The following is an 18,941-nucleotide window of genomic DNA, read 5'->3' as shown; positions in this document are numbered from 1 at the left end:
ACCGGCCCGTGCTGCTAGGGGAAGGGTGTGCAAGGTGCCATTTCCCCCCACCCCCATCCCGTGCCGCTGGGTCTCGCCCGGGGCGGCTCAGGTTCCACCCCTGCAGCTCGCGCCACGCGGGGCAGGTAACGCTCCAGCTCCCCCTGCGCGGAGCGGAGAAGGTTCCGCTCGCGCAGTCCGGGTCCGTTGGAGACCGTTGGTCGTTCGTGGGGGCGCCGGGCTGGGGTTAGTTAGTTAGTGTCACGCGCGGGTCCTGCCCGCGGTGACGTCACCTGTCGCGCCCCAATCTCGCTCAGTAGGCATTTCCCGCCCGCGAGCAGCAGCTCAACCCAGCCCCACCCCACCCAGTCAGTCTGTGGCCAGCAATAGTAGCGGCGGCTGCAGGGAGCTCTGCGCCTGGGAGCTCCCGTTAGCAACGCCTCCTCCGCCACGCCACGCCCTGCCCCATGTTCGGACCTGACAAGCAGTCGGGGCAGCCGAAGCTGGACCGTGGTGGCAGGTTCGGGAACATGGCGTCCGTCGGGGAATTTAACTCGCTCAGCGCCAGCATCCCAGCCACCAAGGTGGAAGTGTCTGTGTCCTGCAGGTGAGACCCGTGGGTGCTGCTTTGCGTGGGAGGGTCGAGTGTAAAAGCCCCACCTCCTCCCCCACTGGTGCCCTGGGCGGACTGGGGGAGTCCGACGTGTCCGATCCACTCCCCTTGTGGTTTCTCGGGCTGGGGTGAGCGGTGTGGGCGGAGGGCCCCGTCCCCCTGTGGGCGGGGAGGGCAGGAAGGGGTCTCAGGGAGCAGACGGAATGAAGTCCCTGGGCGCTGGGGACCGTGCAAAGGTGAAGTGGTTTCGGTTCCCGTTCGCACGCTCAGTCAGGGCTTTCTGGAGAGACTTGTCGGTGTTTCTTCTCCCAGCTGGGAGATTCCCAGAAGTTTCTAAATCCTCCTGCAGTGGGGTGGGTATTCAGACACACCGTCTTCCAGTGACAGGACCCTTCCCTTCCTGTCCATCTCCGATTGGCTCGGGTGCCACAGGCAGCGCAGGGGCTGATGGCAAACGCGTAGAGAAATAGCAGGTGAGGGATTCCCCCTACCAAAACGGCACGGCAGAGCGGGCTTCTTCCCCCAAATCCCTGCCTCGCGAGCGGGCTGCATGTGCTGCAGGGTCCGATTTCCATCTGCTCCAAGCCGCTCACTGGAGGGGAGAGACTCGATCTGGGTTTCTGTGGTCAAGGAGCATTCCCTCAGCCGGGCTGGCAGTTATCCTCAGACCGCTCCCCGAGTCTCATGGCCTGCGGGAGGAGGGGAAATCCCTTCATTCGGAATCCCTTTCAAGGCGTCGTTTAAAGGAACCTTGCAACATTGTTTCAAAACCTTAATAGTCCAGTCACTTACTCTGCCCATCCTTGACTATGATGTGGATCGTAACTAAGAAGCTAACTGTGATACTTGACTTGCTCATCAAAATGTACCTGGCCCCTGGGTACGTAGGCAAGTGGAATTTTCTAAGTTTGGTAAAGGTTTTGTCTCTCTAAGGATGAAGAATTTTTGTTTCGTGTGCTATGAGACTCTTACGATCTCGCTCGTATTTCGAAATCTCCCTAAAATTGTCCAATCGACTGTAGAACTGCAGCCGCCGTAGCTGGTGTTTTTGGCAGCTAATTGTTAGTGGTGTTTCCTGTTGGGAAATGAATCAGTTTTCTGAGCCCTTGCCAGTGACATACTGTACAAAAATGTCTTGGGCTGCTCCGTATCCTCCCGCTGCAGTTATCATTGCCTCACTTTCAGCGTCTTGCAAAAGAGAACCGCTGCTCCCGCAACTCCCTCCCCCGCCCTTCCCCGAAGTAAACGTGGGAGCTGTTTGATAAGGGAAACACTTCTAAAGAAGGATTCATTAGTGAGAGGCAGAATATTCCTCCACTTCCTAATAGCTAGGCAGGTGAAAAGCTAACCCTTCCAGCAAAGCGTGCTTGCTTATTGTTAGGTTGTCTACCACCTTCACCAATACTTTTGTCTAAGTCACCTGTTGACTCTTGTCTTAAACTAATATTACTAAGTGTCTGGGACAGGGATGGTCTTCTTGTTAATTTTTTGTTCAGCACATAGCATAATGGGTCCTAGGCATTGATTAGGGTCCCTAGCCACTGTCTGTAATACAAGTAATAATAATAATAATTAATAAAAGAGGCTGACAACTTTCACTTACTAAGTAGAAGAGGGATGAATTATTTAATGGGGGATGGTTTTAAGACAGTGTGTAAATGTTCTTCCTCTTCGGATAGAATTTTTTTGTATATTGAAATTTTCATAGTTTGTGATGCCTCAGAATACAGAATTTCTAGAAGTTTTCCAGTGTTTCTAAATAGCACCCAAATGGAAACTGGACCCCACACAGGGCATGTTGTTATGTAGAGAAAAACAGGCCCTAGGGTTCAGGAGCTTTAGTTTTAGGATTGGGTTCTGTAAGTAAATGCTGTGATGATATCTGTAATTTTGTGGTATTTAATATTTTTGACTCAGGTTTGTTTGTAATGAGAGAGCACCTCTTCAATTCAGTTTGCTTGGTGTACTTGTTTATATTGTTGACACTTTCTTTCAGAAAATAGTGTTTTAGTACTATAAATATAACTTGGCAATAAATAAAACAGTACTTTTATGAAACTTGAGTGTTGAAGAAAATAGTACTGATATAACAGTATATCCAAATCCAGCTGATAGAGAAGTACTAGTTTTTAAAAACTTCAGTCAATCAAGAAGTTATACTATTTAAATAACTCACTTAATATGATTGGCTAAAATACTGGGTGTTCATGTCTCTGTACATGCTGATAAAGGAAAACAAAACATTCCACGGGTTCATGCAACAGAAAGAAAAACAAGGTTGTTCAAACAAAACTGGCTTCTCATTTGGCTATTAGCTCCTCCCTACTAGTTCTTCTTTTCTGTGTTATTTGTTACTTGTCAAATGTTAATGTCTAAATATATGGGAAATCCCTGAGGGAATTTCCTTTATAATTGAAATGGTAAACTGCACTTCTTTTGATTGGCAGCAGAAACATGAATTAAATTCAAAGCATAAAATGAATGACCTTAGGAAAGACACTAATGAATAACACATAATTATGACTCCTCTGTACACGTTTATTGGCTAAAACCCCAAAACAAATAGCATTCCAATAAAATATGCAATATGGACTGAAGAATAAAATATGCCAGATACAGCAATAAATGCTTAAATTGTTCGGTGATTAGCAATTACATTTGTTTTTTAAAAATATCTGCCTTCCTTTATAGTACAATATTTTAAATGATGTAATTGTTTCATACTTCCCTATGAGTCATAGAACCAGTCTTAGCACTAGGTTATCAGACTGATTACCAAGAAGTGGAGCATTAGTTCGTGCTTGCTTGTTCTTAGATTCCAGCTACATTTTCCACTTCCTTTTTTGATGTGTATATAGGAACCATAGAACACTGATCCATTTATCATTTGCTCACTAGTGTAACTGGGCAGTCAATGGAGGCGATGTGGTCTACTAGTTACATTAATAGATGGGGAGTCAAGCAACATGAATTATATTCCTTTACTTGGCCAAAATTTCACTCTGTGACCTGTGCAAGTCACTTACTTACTCTCTTGGTGCTTCAGTTTTCCCCATCAGTAAACTGGGGTAAATAATAAAACTATGCTCACACTTAAAGAAAAGCAGTATTACTAACCTCAAGAGATTAAAAAATGAGTCAGACCTCCCCCCATGAAATCACAAATCATGTGATTGCCCCCCAACCAGTTTTTTAAAAAAAAGATGGTGTTTTTTCTGATCTGTATTGGGTAGGGCAATTTTTGGCCCTTGCTGCAGGAGCTCACCCCCACATCTATATGTCTTCGGCCCAGCAATTATTCCTGCCCCTCCTTCTTCCAGTTCCTGTATCAGTTCTGCCCATCTGTAGCCTCAACCCCAATAAATTATTCCTCTCCCCCCACCTCATTTCAGCTCCTTCTGGGGTCTTTCACCTCCTTCTCCTAGGCCTGGAAGTGGGGACTGCAGCAGCGTTCCCTTCTCCCTCTTCCAGGCTGGGGGTGGGGTGAGGAGGATTAGCTCCAGAGGCTTTCATCCCCCTTGTCCTGTTCCCAGGCTGCATGTTGCAGGGTGTGGGAGGAGGACCTGAGGAGCCATCACCATTGTTCCAGGAGGGGATGAGGGACCTAAGCCAACCTGAGCTTTTGAGCTCTTTTTCTCGCTTCTTTCTCCCTTCTCCCAGCAAACTGAAGCCATTTTTGGGAAGGAGAGAGGGAGTGTGAGGAGAGAAGGCTCTTCCTGTAGCAGCTCTGATTGGCTGCCTTCTCCATTTGTCCACCTCCTGGGGCAGAGCAACCAATCAGAGGGCTTTTTCCCCTCAGGCAGCACTCAAATTCTTCAGATGGCTGGAGTGCCTTGCTTCATCATAAGATTGGCTCCAGCCCTGGCCAAATCCAGACACTTATGAAAAAATTGCACATATCTTAGCATTGATTTAGTACTGCTTTTGAGAATAATGCAATTATTTCATTTTTTGATTATCTACAACCTTTTGTCTATTTTTTATTAATATAAAATGTGAGCATAGGCATATTCTTACAATTGTTGGAGGAGCAAGAAGTCAGCATATTTTTTATTGTTATTTTATTTATGTATTTGCATTATCATAGTACCTAGGAGCCCTCTGTGTTAGTGAAATTATTAGCAAAACAAGGTTTTGGTCCATGACAACTGTTCAATGTCAAATCATTAAGGAAAAGGCCAGAGCTCCTATAGACCTAACCGAGCTCAGTATATCTGTGGGTTTCCAATCCATGGAGACTCTAGAAGTCTGCAGGTGCTGGGAGGGGATCTATTCAGAAAGCACCAAAATAATTGTGCTTTTAACTTTATATACTGGCTTCCATAGTTTTTAAATACTTGGGGTTTTTAGTGATGTGTTTAATTTAATGTTTTGTGCTGGGATTTTCTATGATCTATAAGTCATTTGTAGATATATGTGTTTAGTTGTAATGTTACATATACTAAAATTAAGTTCTTTGTGGTGCATTTCCATTTGTGCGATATGGTGCATCCAGTCTGTAGCCAATGAACTGCATTAAAAAGTCAAGTCTCCTGAGGTCTGGGGAAAGGTGATGTCATTGACCTACTCTATATAAGGTAGTGCACCACCTTAACAGCTTCAGTTCCTTTTGCCATTGTCAGAGAGTAAATGCAACTCGCCTTTGTTATCTCAGGCTAGCTCTTCCCTTAATCTAGCTTAATATTTTCTTATAAATGTGAGTTGAGTAATACAGGATAATCTAGTATAGAGCCTTCCCTTGTCCCAAGGGCCATCAACCTCTTACCAAGACCACACTGGGCCCAGAGTGTCATGTGACTTTCAGCAGTGACATCTTCCTTGGGGGTCTTTGTTATCCCTCCAGGGAGAGGAAGTCTTTTTTTATGGTAGCTGGATGTCAGCTCCCTGATACTGCCAGCCCTTCAGCCACTCAACCACTTTTCTCTGGGTTTAAGCCAACCCTTTGCCTTACAAGTTAACACCAGGTGCACCCAGTACCAAAGTTCCTCTGAAATGTCCCCATGTAGTATCTAGCTCTTATTCACTGGACATCTTCAGAAATTAACAAATAAACTGTCCCCAAAGGGACAATAATATACCCAAGCTTGTTTGATTCAGCTGGGTATCAACTCCAATATAACACAGCAGCGTAATCTAATTATAGTAAAAACAAATATAAGGTTATTACAGGGCTCGACAAACCAGGTCGCCATGGTGCCTAGAAATTTAAGTCTGGTGCCTAGTATTTCTCTGGAGGGGAGTGGCCGCCGCGCTCTGGCCAGGGCGCCACTGCACCCATGTGGCAGGGCTGGGAGGGGGGAGCGCTGCGACTGCCACGCTCTGGCCAGGGTGCCCTGACGCTGAGCCCACATTGTGGGAGGGGGGGAAGGGGCGGGGCCGGGAGGGGAGAGCAGCTGCTGCACTCCGGCAGGGCACCCCGCCGCTGAGCCCACGTTGTCTGGGTCCTTAATTTTTGGACTGGCTCCTAGCTCCAAAACAAATTTGTCGAGCCCTGGTTTATTAACAAAAGTTAAGATGTAAGAGATCATGAGCAAGGATAATAGGTTACAAATAAAGCAAAAGATTTAACATGCTTCTTATAGTCTAAACTTATTTTTAACAGGCCTTGTTTAAAGAAGTCGATCTTGCCCAAATGTCTTTTACAGTGCTTTCAACCAAACCCTTGTTGAGATCCCATTTTCATGAATGTAATTGCACTGTCTGATTACTCCCCAGATGCAAGATAAAAACAGGGGTCCTTTGCCTTCCTTTTATACCCCAGAGTTCATTGTTTTTGCACCTTAGAGACAGGACAACACCCTATGGTTTAGTCTCAGGCATCTTTCCATGTTGACTTCACATCCTCATGTTGACTTAGAATGCAGATGTAGTTCCCATTGTGTTTGGCTTACAATACATAATTTACATAAGAGACAGGGATAGGTGAACAGCCATGCTTTGTCTGGCAGGAAATCAAGGTGATTTAAATCACGAAATGAAAAGCCTCCATTTAAATAATGGATTATAATAAACTTTTCCATTTGTATTCCAGTTATTTTCTTATTGGTTGATATAACCATTAAAACATGTTGATTTACAACTAAATAGAACCTTTTTATAGTAGATTTAGTATATCATTTTGCTACCTATGAGGGTGCACTATAACTATATTTATATAGATTAATAATTTCAGATTTGTGTTAATTATACATTTTCAGTATATTAAAAAATGGAGAATATGTTGCTTATTTCATAGATTTTTTTTTTTTTTTTTTTTTTGGCGTATGATTTGTGTCCAGCTGCATAGGTTGGTAACTGGAATTTAATTTAACACACAACAGCATATAAAAGTTATTTGTATTAAACAGAACAATCTTAATGCTTTAGATACATGAGCTGGAGAATAAGTTTCCGTGATGGGTGGGATCGTAAATGTTCATTATTTGAAAACTGAGACCATTAGAACTCAGGGAGAAGCTATACACTAGCAGTATGAGACCACGTGGGCAGACTCTGTGGATGAATCTGATGAAATACATGATGGGTCTCCTGGAGTCAGAGGCCGAGTCCCAGTGCATGTGATAACTTTGCCAGTATCTTGCATCTGGTAGCACAGGGCTTGGGTCCACCCAAAATCAAAGCCTTAATACAGTACCTGACTTATGGTGCCATATTTATAAAGCTTGACCTCAAAAGTTAGATTCTCTCCCCTCCCATTTCTTTCTTTATGTAAAAAGAAAAGCAGTCTTTAACCCAATTTTTGGTAGAGGCTCATATATTCAGTATATTTAATTTTATGTAAATGTTTTAAGACATTAATAAACTTAGCTCTTAAAATACTTCAATTTAAATTCAGATTTCATTTTAAACAAGTTTTTAAAATGAAAAAAATTAAATTTAAAACACGATTTTTTAAAAAAAATCAACTTTTATCCAGCTTAGCAGAGAATCGGTCTGTCAACTCTGCCAGGTTACATAGTTTAAAGCATATTTTTAGTAGGAATACACAACACCTTACACACCATCAATACATACATCTCACAATAATTATGGTGACCAGTGTGTCACTGGTTTTCATTTGATGCCTTATAATGCAATGCACCCTTGCTATAATGTCCTTCATTATTATGAATGTTTGGATATAACAAACCTGGTCCCTGAATACCAACTACAGTACAGTACTCAGGTCTGTTTCCAGGGCAGAGCAAGCAGGACAGCCGCCAAGGGTGTAAAGCTGAGGGGGGAGGGAAGGAAATGGGGCAGAAAAATGTGTGTGTGTGTGTGTGGGGGGGGAATGGTAGATGATAGAGCTAGGGGACAACACTATGCCACCCTTACTTCTGCACTGCTGCTAGTAACGACACTGCCTTCAGAGCTGGGTGGCTAGAAAGCGGCAGTTGCTGGCCGGGCGCCTAGCTCTGAAGGCAGTGCCATTGTTAGCAACAGTGCAGAAGTAAGGTGGCATGGTGATGGTATTGCCATAGACACTGGAACAATTGATTAATTCTTTTAGAATTGAGACTTAAGTCAACATTTAGACATCTTTATTCTTTTAATTGAAACAAAACTGAAAATTTGTTAATGTGCTTTTAAATTTTTTTATGTTCTGTTTCAATTTGAGATTTGTTATTTTGTGAATAATGAATTTAAAATTAATGAAATGATGAATCAATGAATTAATGCAGATTACCAGATGTATGTAATAAACAACTTTTGTTATTCTTCATAACTATTTAATTTAGCTACCATCTTTATCCAATGCAACTTTATTAACTTACTCCAGCAGCTTATCATTTTGTCTTTGGACTATAACTCATAGACTCTAAGGTCAGAAGGGACAAATATGATCATCTAGTCTGACCTGCTGCACAACGCAGGCCACAGAACCTCACACCCATCCACTCCTGTAATAAACCTCTAACCTATGACTAAGTTATTCAAGTCCTTAAATCATGGTTTAAAGACTTTTTAAGGTACGGAGAATCCACCAGCAAGTGAGCCATGCCCCATGCTACAGAGGAAGGCGAAAACCCCCCAGAGCCTATGTCAATCTGCCCTGGGGGAAATTCCTTCTTGACCCCAAATATGGTGATCAGTTAAAACCCTGAGCATGTGGGCAAGACTCAGCAGCCAGACACCCATGAAAGAATTCTCTGTAATAACTCAGAACCCGCCCCAACTAACATCCCTTCACAGGCCATTGGCACATCTACCACCAGTAGTCAAAGATCAGACAATTGCCAAATTAGGCTGTCCCATCATACCATTCCCTTGATAAATTTATCAAGCTCAGCTCTGAAGCCAGCTAGGTTTTTTGCCTCCACTGCTCCTCTTGGAAGACTATTCCAGAACTTCACTCCTCTGGTGGCTAGAAACCTCCATCTAATTTCAAGTCTAAAATTCCTAATGGCCAGTTTATATCCATTTTTTCTTGTGTCCACATTGGTGCTGAACTTAAATAGTTCCTTTTATTTATCTGTCTGATGTATTTACAGAGAGCAATCCTATCTCCCCTCAACCTTCTTTTGGTTAGGCTAAACAAGCCAAGATCTTTGAGTCTCCTCTCATAAGGCAGATTTTCCATTCCACGGATCATCTTAGTAGTTCTTCTCTGCACCTGTTTGTTTGAATTCATCTTTTTTAAACAAGGAAGACCAGAACTACACACAGTATTCCAGATGAGGTCTCACCAGCACCTTGTATAATGGTACTAACACCTCCCTATCTCTACTGGAAATAGTTCCAGAGGGGTAGCCGTGTTAGTCTGTATACAGCAAAGACAACGAGAGTTCTGTGGCACTTTAAAGACTAACAAATTTAATATTTTTAGACATAAGCTTTCGAGAGACTTAGCTCTCTTCTTCAGATGCAGTAATGCAGAAATACCACTCCTGGAAATACCATTCCTGATGCATCCAAGGACCGCATTAGCTTTTTTCACAGCCACATCACATCCAGAACAACAGAAGCAAAACCTACAGACATATCTCCGTAGCTACAATGATCAACACCTGCCACAACACACCTTTTCAAGATCCATGGGTCTATCACATGTGGTATACCTCATCCAGTGCACTAAATCCCTCAATAGCAACTATGTGGGTGAAACCAGACAATCACTACTCTCTTGAATAAAAACACAGGAAAAAGATGATAAAAGACAAACACTGCATCTCCTGTTGGTGAACAGTTTTCACAAAGTGATCACTCTATATATGGCCTCTCAGTCCTTATCCTCAAAAGGAAACCTGTATAACATTTCAAATGACAAGCCTGGAAGCTTAAATTCATAACTTTGATAAACACTAAAAATCATGGACTGAATAGACACTCTGGATTTATGGTTTATTACAGTTATCTATAACCCACTAACAACCCTCCTCCCAAGCTGCTCCCTCTCCCTCCTTTCCTCCCTATGGGCAAGACTACACATAAAATGCTGCATCTATGCATAGCGGTTTAATGAAGATTCTTGATGGGAGAGCTTCCCCCAAGAGACAGTCTCTATGTTGGCAGGAAAAGTGCTGTCTTAAGAGGGGACGGAGGGCGTATGTTAGGTTGGTTATGGATTTTTCACAACCCTGAATGATGTAGTTATACTAATATAGGTCTATAGTATAGACCCTAGTTAAGACTAGATAATGTTAATGGGCCACTTCACTTTGAATGGTCTCTCACAGTATTTAAGTACTTATGCTAAACGATCTGTTCCACTTTGTATTTAGCTGTGACACTGAATAAGTTTCCCAGACCTGAAGAAGAGCTTTGTGTAGCTTGAAAGTGTGTCTCTCTCACCAACAGAAGTTGGTCTAATAAAAGATTACTTCACCCACCTTGTCTCTCTCTATTTTAATATTAAACATTTTAAAATGTTTAATCCGATAGTTAGGTGTGTAGCCTTCACAGCCAGTGTACTACTGTGACAAGCTGTACCTCAAAATAATACCCTGTAACCACCATATTCACCACCTTTATATGGTTACAATATATTTAGTACAAAATGTGTCTTTTGAGGTATCACTTGAAAAGTCATAATTTGCTAAACAATGTTGTCCTCTTAAAACTTGTGCATCAACATTATGTAGTCCTTCCTGTCTATTAACTCAGGGTGCTCAAGATAGGGAAAGTTTGCCTTGTGACTTTTTACGTAACTTTGGGAAACTGGGCCTGAGGCTCCTATGTGTGCTCTGTGTTTTGTGTATTCACTTCAGACCCGACCCACTCAGATCAACCAGCAGGAATAAGGTTTTATTCTGCAAAGAAACATAGAACAGGATTACAGTCCATCGGCCTCCTCTCTGCTTGCCTGCCTCAGGCTCCCAGCCTGAGTCAATGCTGAAACTTCCTGCTGGGAGGGCAGAGGGTACTTTTGATAATGCAACCTCCCTTGACAAACATGTCCTAACTCCCACAATAACTGAACCCCAAAACAAACAAGCCAGCATTGTCCTTTTGCCTCATTCAAACTCCTCTAAGGGTGCTCTCTAAGCCCCTTTTTGGTCCTACTTGCAAAGAAACATAGAACAGGATTACAGTCCATTGGCCTCCTCTGCTTGCCTGCCTTGTGCTCCCAGCCTCAGTTGGTCCTGAAACTACCTGCTGGGAGGACAGAGGATACTTCCTGGCAGGAGCCTGGAAGTTCTTCCAACATGCTGCAGTTTGTCATCCACAGCTTGTAGTTCCCACTGCTGTTGAAGCACACTGGACCTTGTGCTACAATTGTGTATATGGAGCTATGAGATTTTGCCATAGATTTGTTACTGAAACATATTGTGAGTTTGGGAAACACCCACAGACTAGCACCTCAGAGGTAACCAAGGATAGGTAACAAAGGCCTTGAATGTTTAAACTGCAGGTATACAGAAGGCACAAGTAAGAATTTGCGATTCATTTGAAGGACTGATTACAGGGCATATAGGCAATGGGACTGCCTAACCCCATGACAAAGCAAGGATTTTTCCAGCATGTAGCGTTGGAGTATAAAAAGGAAAACACACAACACACAAATTACCTTGCTCTTCCCCCATCTTGACACCTGGAAGCAAGATCATTTGGAAGACAAAAAGTAGCACCACTGAACGGGGCTGAGGGGGGGAGGGGATGATCCTAACTGGAAAGCTTTCTAGTTAGTGTGAACTGCCTGCAGCATCTAGTGGGGTGAGAGTGTTGCTTGCTTAAAATTTTTACTCTAGCTTGGTGAGTTTAGGAATTAGATTGCGATTTTTATCATTTTATTTCTTTTTGTAACCAATTCTATCTTTTTTATGCCTGTATCACTTAGATTTTAAATGATTATATCTTTTTCTAGTTAATAAACTTGTTCTGTTCTTTTATCTAAACCAGTGTGTTTTGATTGAAGTGTTTTGGGGAATCTCTACTCAGATTAACAAAGGCAGTTGCATATTCATTACCCTTTGATGGAATGATGAACTAATGAATGAGTTTGCGTTATGCATTTAGCAAACTGGACAATATAAAACACATTAATCTGGGGTGCCAGGCTGGAACTGAGGGATCAGCAGATGTTGTCTTGTATTATTTCATGAGTGGCTGGGTGTGCCTTTATATGCTAATGACTATGTGAGCAGTGCCTGGAAAGGCTGCTTTTCACCAGCAGATCAGTGTAAGAGACACCCTGGCCTAGAGAATTAAGGGGACACAGCTGTTCAAAAGTCCGGCTTGTACCTGGGGGATGTCACAACTACCTTTTCTGATGGGGAAAGTATTCTGAGTCATTCTACAGTTGCCCTCTTTCATAGATCCCAAGGCCAGAAAGGACTATTATGATCTTCTAGTCTGACTTTCTGTATAATACAGGCCATAGAACTCAGGGGCTGAGTCTTGTTCTACCCAAATAACAATAAGGCCCTTAGAAATGATTTTCTGGGACGTGCTCAATAAGTCTTCTGTCAAAACACAAAGGAAGGATTCTTCCCCTGTTGACCAGTATTTGGTGAGCAAAGAAAATATTAAAGTGTGTGTCTAATCTGAAAATTGAGAATGGGAAAAATGGTACTACCATATTCAGCTGATTGTTAATGCTCAATGAAATCTGAGATTCTGCATAAGAGGAGAGCTCTCACTTGCCATGAGTTAGTGGATTTTAAATCCCGTTTCATATGTGAGGTTACAGTAAGAAAATTCTGTAATCTTCAGAGAAGAAAGTTAGTCTGTATTGTTCCTCATTACTCCAAGATTTAAAATTAGAAAAAAGCAAATCTGAGCAGGCTAAAATAAATGTTACCTTTGTCTAATCTAGATCAGTTTTTTTATCAGTTCATGCATAATGTATAAATTACCCTTCAACCATATAAAATCACTGAAGCCTATGTTGTTTTTATTTTATATTTAGCTACAGCAAGTGACTGGATCAGTGAATACTGGTCTGATTTAATCATGTGTGATATCTTCAAGTTTTAGGATAAATGTAGTATGATTACAATAAGTGAACAATTTTGAGAAGTAAGCAGTTTATATCATTGGTTTGACTAAGGTTACACTACAATGAAGTTCATAATTTCATTCACTAAGACTAATTTTATGTATGGCATAACTAACTACTAGTAGTTATTTCTGCTTTAATGACGCTATTTTTATATAGAACAAGAAAACTTTATTCAGATGCCCTTGACCCATCTCACACTTTCTTCATCTGGCACCTCGTACATCCAAAACACGTAGATGTTCTGGGTCATGGGCTCTTCCTGCTTCCTCCAGGCAGCCTGCCCCCTGATCTTGTATCCTACTTCAACCATTGAGTGTGGTTCTCTTCTTCTCCTTTTCAGGACTTCACAGGGCCATAAATATGATGCCTCTTCCCAACCTGCAAAGCAAACCAGCCTTTTCTTCTGAGGATTCTCTAGATTTAGCAAATATTAGCTCTAGTCTTCAGTTGATGAAGGAGAACTTTTCTCCTTCTTAAGTACTCTGAATCAGAAGATTCAGATCACTTGTTCCCTAATGAAGGCATAGAGGTTTGCATTGAATTAATAATTTCTCTCTCAAGCTACTTGAGCCAGCAGCTTAACTTCCTGCTCCTGCTCAGGACCCTCTCCTCTCCCCACAAAATGAGCCATAGAAAAGACAGGTCTTTTCACTCCCACATGTTTCCCCATATGCGCCAAGCCTGACAAGTAAAGTCTCTCTATGTGAGATTATGTCTGATTAAGACCATCAAGTTGTCTTCTGACCTGAAGTTTGACTCCTCTTTCTTGTTCTTAGTTGGGATCGGTCAAAGGTGAGAAATTTTGGTCCCATTTGATGAGATGTGTTCTCCAAAGGACCGAAAAATCAAAAAGGCCCCATAAAAGTGCTTGGAATTTTCCTCCATTAGTCTTATGTTGCCATAGATGGGGCCATTTAAGCAGATAGCATATGCTATCTCCCACATCCTCTCATACTCTCAAAATAAGAGGTTCCGTGGAGGTCAAAAGAGGGAGACCAAAAAGAAATTTGATTCTATCAATTTGATGTTGGCTTTCCTCTACAATTGCTCTTCTGACATCACCAGCTCTCTTCTCTACAATGCCCTGGCTCAAATAAATATGTGGCTTTGGTTTCTAGATACTGACACCTCTTCTAGAAGCAACCTGGCTCAGGTACCCTGAGACGGAAAACAGAGTAGGACAAAACTATTGTTTTTGTTTGTTTGTTTGTTTTTTTAATAGTGGGTACCTCAAGGGTTTTTTTACTTGGACTAGTGTTGTTTAAATATAAGCTCTTTGGTAAAGAGACTGTCATTTTCTATATCCGTCCAGTGTTTATCACAGTGGGATCTGGGCCTGGTTGGCTTGTAGGCACTACAATGTAAACATTGTTAATAGTCTGGAATAGTGGGTGAAGTGAGGTGGCAAAATCTTCAGATAGCTTTGGTTGGTTTCTTTGAAGTTCCTCTCAGAGTCTTCTCTAATGTTCACCAATTTAAATTAATTTTATGCTATAAAAATGGGTAGCATGAGAAACTATGTTGACAAAGGCAAGGTAATTCAGTAGAGTAGTTTTAACTATTCATATGCTTTACTGATTTCTGAATTAACTAACCACTCAAGAAAAAGACCTGAGCACTTCGGTGAAAATCGCTGTGGTGTGGTACTTTTTTAAAAACAAAAACAAAAAAACATTGCAGCTGTATAAGGATGGCAATAGATATAGTAAAGGCAAGCTAGCCCTATTACACTAATACAGAAAATACTATAGTACTATTATCTAAATTAATGGTGTGCCCTTACCTGGCATACATGCCATATCCTCAGCTGGTGTAAATTGGAATGGCTCTATTGATTAACTGTAATGGAGCTATGCCTTTTTACACCAGCTGATTATCAGGCCCCTGGCTTGAATTCTGACTCCAATTGCCAGATGGGTAAAAATAAATTATTTTATTTTAGTACTTTTTTCTTTTTAAAATAAACCTATTTAAAATTACATTAATAGTTTATAGTAAATTTAAGCATTAGCATAAGCTTAAATTTAAAAAACAATCAAGCAGCACATATTTGCTGCAGAAGTCACTGGCTAAGCATCTGGACCTAGAGTTTGCTGAAGAGCTAAACCAGCTTTTGACAGCAGTAGTCTCTGCTGCAATTCCAGAGAGAATATTTTTTGTATTTCAGTTTATTCATCTAGTTCAGTTCAATGACTAGTTCATTCAAAGTTAAGTAACCAATTGGAAGTTGAAAAAATAGGAAAAGCTGCTTTTCCATTTCAATCTATGAATAAAAATGAGGTGTGAGAATAGATCCTGTCAATCAAACTTGTAATCTCATAAAAAAAATATCAGATTTGTTTGATAAAGATAAATAATGTTGATGTAATAGATTAAATTTCTGTAGGCCATATGACTTGGTCCTGCATGACATTTTGATTAAGAAACTAGAACAATATAAAATTAATGTAGCATACATTAAATGGATTAAAAACTGCAGAACTGACAGGTTTCAAAATTTAATTGTTAAAAGGGAATTTTCGTTGAGCTGGGAATCCTCAATGGGGTGTATGTCTAGTAGATCCCACGTGGATTGGTTCTTGGCCCAATGCTCTGTTTACTTCATCCAAAATACAATATTGAAAGAACTATGTAATTATTTAACCTGAAAGAAGGAATGGTAGACCAGTATTAAAATTGACCGAGCAGGTCCTCTTAACCCAGGCTATTTCTATACTGCCCCATAGTTGGAACTATGGGGGTGTGAAAAACCAGAGGACACCAAAGTGCTGAGTTGTAACTCCCCTTGTGGACGCTGTGGGTGCAAATTAAAAGTTTCCTAGTTTTTAATTAATAGTTTAACAATGGTGAACTGGATAATTATACAATTACTACATAGGTAGGTAAGATACCAAGTGTAATCAAATAATGAGAGCTTGGATTCAAGCTACTAGAGGGATCCAGTGCCAAAAGACTGTTTCAGCCTTGGAAGATTAAGGTAGAGCCTAGAAGCTTGGCTTAGGTAGAGGTCTGCCCAACTTGAAAGATTTGTTGTAAATCTTGGGGGTTTTACTTTTAGCTGGGAGCTGAAATAATTATGAAGTTATCATGGTAATTTGTGAGTTTAATGTCCTACAGGAACTGAAACAACTTAAATTTTAAAAAATATACTTTTAATGATCCCCTGAGTGTTCTGCCTCTTTCCTCTTTGTGGAAGTCGAGTCTACAACCTACAGTTTACATGCTCAGAATTGTGTGACAAATTGAAAAGGGTGAAGTTCAAGACTGGCAGAATACTAGCTCTGTGTGTCTTGGAGTAATTCTGATATGCCTAAGAGATGGAGGAAAGCCAACTGTGTCTCTTTTATGTTCCTTAAATAAGCTGTTTTAATAATATATGCATTGTTGAAGCTTTCAATCAGAAAGAAATTATTTACTTTGAGATAATTTTTTCTGTCTTTGAGCAGCAGTGTCATTTATCTATCTTTCCTTAACAGAAACCTTTTGGACAGAGACACATTTTCAAAATCTGATCCAAGTAAGTAAAAATTCTTTTATGTTTATTTGTTAGACTGGATAAATGATGGTGTAAAGATAACAAGTAAACCTCAAAGATCATTCAGCCTCTAAGTCAATTCAGTTCTTGTCCCCTCAGTGGAGATTTAACATAGTGCTGATTGTGACAGTGTTTTTTGTGATGTAGACAGTTGTATGCTAGGAAATGGACTGAGACTTTTTAAACTCATTTCACATAGGCTACTGAACAGTCATTAGCTGATAACTTTTAATCACTACTCACGTGAACCACATTTTCAGCCAGTGACATAAAATGTAAAAGGTTCAGTATCTCATTACTAGTTTTTTGAGCTATCTAGTTCCTTTGAAGAAGATTTAAGGTTAAAAAACTTTTGCTAGAAAGTAATAAGTGAAGAACTTCCTGCTTTTAAAAAAAATCTATTGTTCTTTTTAGATCTTTTTCAAGGCTTCTACGCATATTATATAGAAACCTTTTCAAAATCTCCTCTTCCTGCTAATGCTTCTAATGAATAGAATTAATCTTAAAAGATGAGAAATAAAATCCAATGCCATTTACCTTTGTGTTGATCAATCATTATGCCTTGTGTCCCTGGGCAATGTGGCATCTTCTTGATTGAAAGCCCTCAAAGAGCAGATGTGAAAGACCTTTAATGTAGAAGCTGTCTATTGTAAGAATGCAGCTGTGCAGAGAACCATGTTCTTGAATAATGGTCTTGGCAGGATTTCCCTTGGTGTGAAATTCTTGGCTTCTTCAGCATGGACACCTCCTACTCAGACACTCATGGACTTTAAGGTCAGAGGGGACCCTCGTGATCATCTAGTCTGACCTCCTGCACATTGCAGGCGACGCCTGTAATACCTCATTCACCCACTCTTGTAATAGACCCCTTACCTCTGGCTGAGTTACTGGCTTATACCTCAAGTTACAGAGAATTCACCATTTACACTAGTACACTACAAGGGACCCATACCCCATGCTGCAAAGGAAGGGGGAAAAAAACCCAGTGCCTCTGCCAATCTGCCCAGGGGAAAATTCCTTCCTGACACCAAATATGGTGATCAGCTAAACTCTAAACATGTGGGCAGGAGTCACCAGCCAGACACCCAGAAATAATTCTCTGTAGTAACTCAGAACCCACCCCATCTAACATCCCATCACAGGCCATTGGACATATTTACCGCTAGTAGTCAAAAGATCAGTTAATTGCCAAATTAGGCTGTCCCATAATACCATCCCTTCCATAAACTTATCAAGCTCAATCTTAAAGCCAGCTACGTTTTTCTGCCCCCATTGCTCCCCTTGGAAGGCTGTTCCAGAACTTCACTCCTCTGATGGTTAGAAATCTTAGTCTAATTTCAAGTCAACTTTCTGATGGGCAGTTTATATCCACTAGTTCTTGTGTCCACATTGGTGCTGAACTTAAATAACTCCTCTCCCTCCCTGGTATTTATTCCTCTGATGTATTTATAGAGAGCAATCGTATCTCCACTCAGTCTTCTTTTGGTTAGGCTAAACAAGCCAAGCTCTTTGAGTCTCCTCTCATAAGGCAAGTTTTCCATTCCTCTGATCATTCTAGTAGCCCTTCTCTGTCATCAACATATCAGTGGTGTACTTTCCTGGATGCCACGATACCACCACAGACAATTTGGCCAAAATCACATGTGGGAGCTGAACAAGGTCCTGAAACACACATTTTGACAATGGGGCCATCCAGTTATTGACCTTTTTGCTACGAAACAGAACTACAAATGCCTGTTTTTCTGTCCAAGGGCAGGATTGGGATGAGGATTGATGGGGGATGCCTTTCTCATCAATTGGAATGAACACCTCCTTTATGCAGTCTTACCCATCTTGATGATACCCAGAACCATCCACGAAGTACGAGCCGACAGGGTGACGGTGATAATGAACACCCATATGGCCCAAACAAACCTGATATGCCTACCTACTGCAAATGTTGAGATAAAAATTGATCATTCTCCCAATTTACTACAATCTTTTATCCCAGGACAATAGCTGGATCATTTACCCAGAGCTACAGAAGCTTCATCTGACAGCATGATTCCTAACTGGTTCTGGCTAGAAGAGCTAGAATGCTCCGAACAGGTTAAACATATACTACTAAATAGTAGGAAACTGACAGCAAGGAAAATGTACCTGCAGAAATTATATAGATTCACTTCCTGGTGCAAAAATAGACAAATCCTCGCTGCATCCTCATTCCAGGATAGTCAGAAAGGATATATTCTAGAACTAAAGAAATCAAGTTTATTGATTAACTCGTTAAAGGTTCATCTATCAGCCATTACTGTCTTCCATGACAAAATCAAGGATAAAATAGTGTTCATTCACCCAACAATGGTAAAATGGTTCATCGCGGGGATACAAAAGGTATACGTGGTTATACG

At 41.1% G+C, this 18,941-nt stretch overlaps 1 protein-coding gene across 7 annotated transcripts in view; it reads left to right on the top strand.

Annotated features, from left to right (window-relative positions):
* The first annotated feature begins 363 nt into the window (after positions 1 to 363).
* The window catches only part of CPNE8 (copine 8), a 207,689-nt gene continuing 189,111 nt past the window's right edge, over positions 364 to 18,941 (top strand). For all 7 annotated transcript variants that reach the window (XR_010922877.1, XM_067564411.1, XM_067564412.1 and 4 more), the window contains exons 1-2: positions 364 to 586; positions 16,493 to 16,533. Coding sequence is in view for 6 of the 7 variants with exons in the window: in XM_067564411.1 (XP_067420512.1) it covers positions 447 to 586; positions 16,493 to 16,533 (181 nt within the window). In the remaining variant the exon portion in view is untranslated. The remainder of the gene's footprint in view (positions 587 to 16,492; positions 16,534 to 18,941) is intronic.

Source organism: Emydura macquarii, unplaced genomic scaffold (genome assembly GCF_026122565.2).
Source record: "Emydura macquarii macquarii isolate MOO-44397 ecotype Brisbane River unplaced genomic scaffold, CSIRO-AGI_Emac_v2 contig_2636, whole genome shotgun sequence".
Taxonomy (NCBI): Eukaryota; Metazoa; Chordata; order Testudines; family Chelidae; genus Emydura; species Emydura macquarii.
The sequence above is the reverse complement of the archived record's forward strand: the minus strand, read 5'-3'. Positions and strand labels throughout refer to the sequence as shown.